General features: G+C 43.9%; 1 protein-coding gene across 1 annotated transcript in view; it reads left to right on the top strand.

Moving 5' to 3' along the window:
* Cdc14b (cell division cycle 14B) overlaps positions 1 to 5938 on the top strand; it is a gene marked incomplete in the record, with an annotated part of 126801 nt that extends 120863 nt beyond the window's left edge. The window contains 2 exon segments of the mRNA XM_017794870.2: positions 2263 to 2328; positions 2598 to 5938. Of these exon segments, the coding sequence (XP_017650359.1) occupies positions 2263 to 2328; positions 2598 to 2634 (103 nt within the window).
* Between the last annotated feature and the right edge of the window lie 62 nt (positions 5939 to 6000).

Genomic DNA, 6000 nt, shown 5'->3' on the forward strand with positions numbered 1-6000 from the left:
AGAATATACAGCATTCTACCACTTGCTTCTAGAAATAAGGAGTGTTTTGCATGCATACATGTAAATACACCTATGTGTGCAGTGCCCATGGCAGCCAGGAGAGGGTATCAGGTCACCTGGAACTGGAGTTTGGGTCTTTAGCCCCAAGTTTTGGGGGATTTCTTTGGGGGTTTTGTTTTGTTTTGGATTTTTGAGACATGATCTCCCTTTGATCCCAGCTGGCCTGGAACCCACTGCGTAGACCAGGTTGGCCTTGAACTCATAGAGATTTGCCTGCCTCTGCCTTCCAGGTGCTGGGATTAAGGGTATGAGCCACCGCACCCAGTCCAAATATTCCTTTTTTGGCTGGATGATGAAGGTATTAATGCTGGTATGTAATCTGATTCAAGGAAAGTAGTATGAGCTGAGATTGTTGGGTGATTCTAAAATACTTAGTTGAAATCTTTTTTCTTTTTCTGTACGAAAACAAAACAAACAAACAAACAAAAAAACCAGAACCAAAACAAAACAAAAGCTGTCCTAGAGTTCAGTGCCCATCCATATACATCATCTCACGAGCTTCTAGGCTCTTCTGCGGGGTAGGCGTCTCTGTTGCAGGTCCAGTTATCACGTCTCCCCAGCACTGGTGCATGGGAACTTGACCATTCATTCCCACATCGTCACCTGTTCTTTGAGGTTTCCAGGATGGACATTTTTTTTCCTCCCAACCTCACTTTGCACTGAATTGGCTCCTTTGATTTTTGACAGTTTATTGAGAGATGCTGCAACCTCACAGACTTTCTGTCCCCCTAAAAGCTCATAAAAGGACAGCTACTTGGGCTGAGAAGATGGGAGTGTGTGCCGAGTGTTTGTCACTGGGGAGAAAGACCACAGCACTTCTTGCGTCAGGTGATCTCCTGTCATGCACCTGTTTGGCAGAAGCACCTCTAAACTGGAGTCCTGTGACACCGTAGTTGGACCCTGGGTGTGATGGGGAGGTGTAGCCCTGGTGACACCCCGTGTGTCTCCTCATTTCTTCGTCAGGTTTGTAAGGGAAGTTCATGGGTTTCTGCACCTCTCTCTCACTGTCAGGGCCACAAACCCATTTTAACTCATAGTTAACTAAATCGAATTGACCTTTTTTCAGTGTCCACACTAACTCTGAAGCACTCTCTCAGAATGAGTCTTGCAAACACCCTCACACCTCCAGTGGAGGACCTCCAGATAACCTCATTTATAACCATTTGTCTCAGTTCATGTCTTTACATAGCTCAACCACTGCCGCATGCTTCTGGAAGCTTCTACAGTTTCTTTTGGGCAGTCTTTTCTTTTTCAATTATTTTATCCCATTTTCTTAATATCTGTCATGTCTAAGGGACTTTTATATTCAAAGTTGCTTCTTTGGGGACTATCACTGTATTCCTGCCACCAAACCACCTGTGGCTTGGGGTAGTTTGTACCTTGTCATTTCTGTTGTGGGAGGGGGAGGTGATACTCAGAGTCTTCTGTTAGCCACCCAAACCATGAGTGTTTTCCTGAGCCCCTCTCCTGGGAGTCGCTACATATCCTTGGACTTTTAAAGTCCTGTTTACGAAGTTGGTGGCCATCTTGCTGTTACTGCTCTTGGTCCACTGCTTCTAGGTTTTCATGTCTCGTTCTGCCATTATCTCTAGAAGTACGTCAGTGCTGGAGTCCCAGAATGCTGTCTCTCTATTCTTTTTAAGTGCTGGATCCCTCTGCTCTTTACAAGAATTAATGATTAATGGACCTTTGAAATTCCAGATGTTTTTTTCATTTGATTACCCCTGCCGCCCATCTTTGTATTCAGTACTCTGCTCATGTCTGTAAAAGCTACACCCAGTTCAGACAAGTCTTCTCTGTCATCCAGTCATCCGGGTGAGATTGGAACTCTCTCTCTCTCTCTCTCTCTCTCTCTCTCTCTCTCTCTCTCTCTCTCCCTCGCTCCCTCTCCCCCCCCCTCTCCCCCTCTCCCCCCCCCCCCCCCGATTTTTCTCTGAAAGTTGCTGATGAGTCTACAGTGTAACAGCACATTGGGGGAAAGCAGAAGGAGTGAGAGCCCTGGTGGATTTCTGATGAGCAGAGCTGGGCCCTTGCCTAGCCCTGAGTTGAGTCTCCTCCCAGACGGGCCAAGTGCTCCAAGGAGGTGGCTGGACGAAACTAGAAACTGCTTGAGGGGCCGGAGCTTACTGTGACCAAGTTCTGGCTTTTGAAACTGTCCAGTAACCCTTCTCTATCTTTTCGTTCTTTCCACACTTCGTGCAGCCTGGTTCCTCAGAGGGAAAGAAGGAAAAGGACTGCTTTGCGGCAAATGCCTGTGCTGGCGTTCTGGTACTTTCTTCCTCTGCTGCCCGCGCCCGCCTGTCTTTGTTTATTTTGTTTGTTTCTATTGCCTTTTGTTTTAAACAAAATTTTTCAGAACTGAACCTTTCTGTGCTCTGCCTTTTTCTCATGTTTGTCTTTATGGTTGATATTGTACTGTCTCTTCCAAAGTATTTGTCATTAAAAATTATATATAATGTTGCCTTCCTTGTCTTTGATAACTACCTCTGGGACACATTAAAACCTTCATGGTAAAAATGTTTTTTTTTTCTCCTCAGTCCATCCATTTCAAGGACTAAGACAGTCTTGCGTTAAGTAAAAAAACCGTGACCAGAACTGAAGGAAGACTAGGAACAGAAAACTCCAACAGGACTTAGCACAGTCGGTTTGAGAACAAAACAAACATTGCAAAGGCCTTAGTTGACTTTCCACCTAAGAAGTTTATTCAATGAAGAAAATGTCACTGGAGTCTCAGCCACTGAGTCCGGGGTGCCATTGAACCAATTGAGGGGCCTGACTCTCCTTTTTGTAGAATCGTCTCAAATTGGACAACAAGGTTGCTGTTGTAAATTTAGTCTCAGGTGTAAATACCAGGCCCTCTGCCATCCAGAGAGCTGCCTGGCGTGTGGTACGTTCGCGTCCTCATGGTAGCAATCGTATTCGCTGCTGGCCTTCAGAAGAGTCAAGGATCTGATGGAGGTCTGTTATGTATTTATTTCCTGTTCAGCCTGTGACCCCCCATGTTACAATTTATAAAGTTGGAAGATCACCCCCGTGGTATTTTCTGTCCTCAGATATGGTTTGGTTTAATCATCTTCACTTTACTCTTTGTAATATGTTGTTGTGATTAACATTCACTCTGTGAAGTACCCAAGCTGCTTGTGTTTCACCAAAGAGTGCTTTATTAACAATCTGCGAAAACTGCATTGAACACTGCTGTGTGCTGTAATGTCAAATGGCATGTCAGTGACCTAAAACTTGCTAGAGAAGATTAATGAGAGCCTTGAAGGCTCAGGGGAAGCTGCTTCTTAGAAGATTACTGTAAGTCGCTCCTTGTTATGTTACTTAGAACATGAGGATTACAGAGCTGGATGTTGTTTGCGTTGCCTGGTCAGACACATTATAATCGTGTTTCCTTCCATATATCAAAACCAAACAACATTGCTGTTTCTTTTGCCTTTGGAACAGCAACCCCAAGTAATGGTGGCTTTAAAAGCAAAATTGTTAACTTTTTTTTTTGGTCTTCTGGAGACAGGGTCTCTCTGTAGCCCCAGCTGCCTCCCGAGTGCTGGGACTAAAGGTGTGCGCCACCATACCCGGCTCAACTGTTAATATTTTTTGGAGTGTTTCTCTGTAATACTGTGGAATTTGTTTGTTTTTGTCTTTTCTTGTGATTTACTCACTGTTTGATTTAGCGACAATCACTTGCTTCTGGAGTTCAGTTGTTTGTAGTTAAGAGAACTCACTGTTGCCTTTGGTTAGGGAATAGACTAGAAACTGTGCAGAGTGCCTTCTTCCCTCAGCCCTGCTGAGAGTCAGCAGGGCCCATGCCATAAAGCAATCACAAAACCAGAATTTATCTGCTGCTAAAAAGGAAAGAAAAGAAAAGGCTCAGGGTCCATGGTTAAAGAATATTTTACATCTCCTTGGTTACTTCGATAATCAAGGGTCGTGGTTTTTGTCCATCCCAGTTTAGAGACTAGAGAGATGCAATATTGAAAGCCAGTGAGAGCAGATGCCTTCTTAGACAAATGAATGTGAACTTCCTCTTGAAGAACACGTTAAAGTCTCCTAATACAAGAATTGAAAGACAATGGCTCCCCCTTTCAGTGTTTCTGTCCTAAAAGTGTGGCATTGGCCTGGAGATGTCAATGTCTCGGCTGTACTAATAGCTCTTCCCCCATCAGGCACCATGGGAGTAGAAGCATGCAGCTTACATTAGAGAAAGGAAGTTAAGGCGGTTTGCTGTCCCTGGAGGAATAGGCTTAAGATCTGGGTAGGAGGACAAAGCTTCCATTTACAGCATTGTGCTAAGAGATGATACTAAATATATGAACTGCCCCAAGTTGAAAATAGTGAATTTTCAGGACAGCTCTTCCTGTCTGAACAAGCAAGACCAGGTATGGGGGAGGCCACGTCCATCTAAACCAAGCTAGGTTTGTCTTTCTCATGTATCAGAATGAATGATGGGCCACCCACTGTGGCTCTGGCAGAGCCAGTTTGGTGAGTAAGCCACTTGCACATCAGTGGAAATTGCAGTGCTTTTAAAACTATTTCATAAGTTGCCTCTTTGTTTGGCTGCTCCATCATAGCTAGAATTGCTTCCACTGTGGTGCTTGCTAAAATCCCCTGTATTTAACTCTTGCTGAAGTTACTCATGGAAAATTTGTGAATTGGTGAGGACACACCCAGATGTTGAGGGACACCACATAGCAACAGGGTTAAATGGACTGGGGACATCTGGGATACAGGATGCTCCTGGGTCTGACTAATGGAAAGTTTTTCCTGCACTGAATTAGTGGTCCCCCTCTCCCTACCTCCCATAACTAAAATAACTCAGAATTATCTTGGATTCTTAGACTCCTCATAGAAGACCCAGTTAGGTTATAAATCACTGCATATCAGATGGAGGGATCCCTTTAACTGAAGAACCGTAAATAGCTTTGAAAGTACACTGAAACCTCTTTCAGTAGAATTAAAATTAGAAATTAATATTTATAGGTATCCTTGAAGCTTTTTGGGGACTCATATCATTCAGAGTCAAGGAGAGTCCAAGAGAGGACTATGCAAAGCCAGGCTCCAGAACTAATGCAGTTCCAAGGCCAAACTAGAACTCTCTTGCCTACTGGGAAGAGGGATTGGCAGTGAGCAGTGCCACCGTCAAGAGTGGCCTTACTTGTCTAACATGACTTCTTTCTGGCCACATACCACATGTCTGCAAAACTTTCCAGTTTTAACTTGATCCCCCAGTTTTAACTAGCCCCTATTGGCTGTTTCCTTCAACACCCTTTGACCCCCTTCCAAGAGTAACTTCTCCCTCTTTGCTTCTGCCCAGACAGGTTATAGAGGCTTTCCTAAGTATTCGCATGCGGCCAGTGGGTTTGCTGCTGGAGAGCAATCTGATCTGGCAGACATTTCAGCTTTCTGGGTGGCTTGTGCCTGGAGTTCTGTGAGCTTCACCTTTGCTGAATCCCTGTGTGACACGTGAGCTCTGCACTCACTTGCTGTGTCCTAGAAGTGGCTTGGCAGCTTCATGTATTTCCTGAATGTTCTTACTGCATCTCAGAAAGCAGTGGTTATCAAAAACAACCTAAAAGCCCATTCTATTTCTTTAAGATTTCTCTCCCAATGGAATGTCCTAGTGAGGCTAGCCATTGCTCTTCCATTTCTCCTAAATCTGAGTTCTCCATGTCACTGAGTGGGAATAATACAGACGTGTTTAAAAGACTGGACAACTGACCTATACTGTGTGGGAAATGATCTCATTGATTACCCTGTAGACCTCACTGTTGACATACATGTCCATCAGATTTGAGGACTTGCTTTATATTCATAGTTTGAAGACTTTTCTCTAATGTGCACTTGTGTACAGATTATTAAATGAAGTTTTAAAATGTAACTGATGAATTAGTATTTGACCATCTTGATATTTTATTAAATTGTATATTTCTATTCATATTT

This window comes from Nannospalax galili, unplaced genomic scaffold (genome assembly GCF_000622305.1).
Source record: "Nannospalax galili isolate Female #2095 unplaced genomic scaffold, S.galili_v1.0 scaffold467, whole genome shotgun sequence".
In the NCBI taxonomy this organism is placed as follows: Eukaryota; Metazoa; Chordata; class Mammalia; order Rodentia; family Spalacidae; genus Nannospalax; species Nannospalax galili.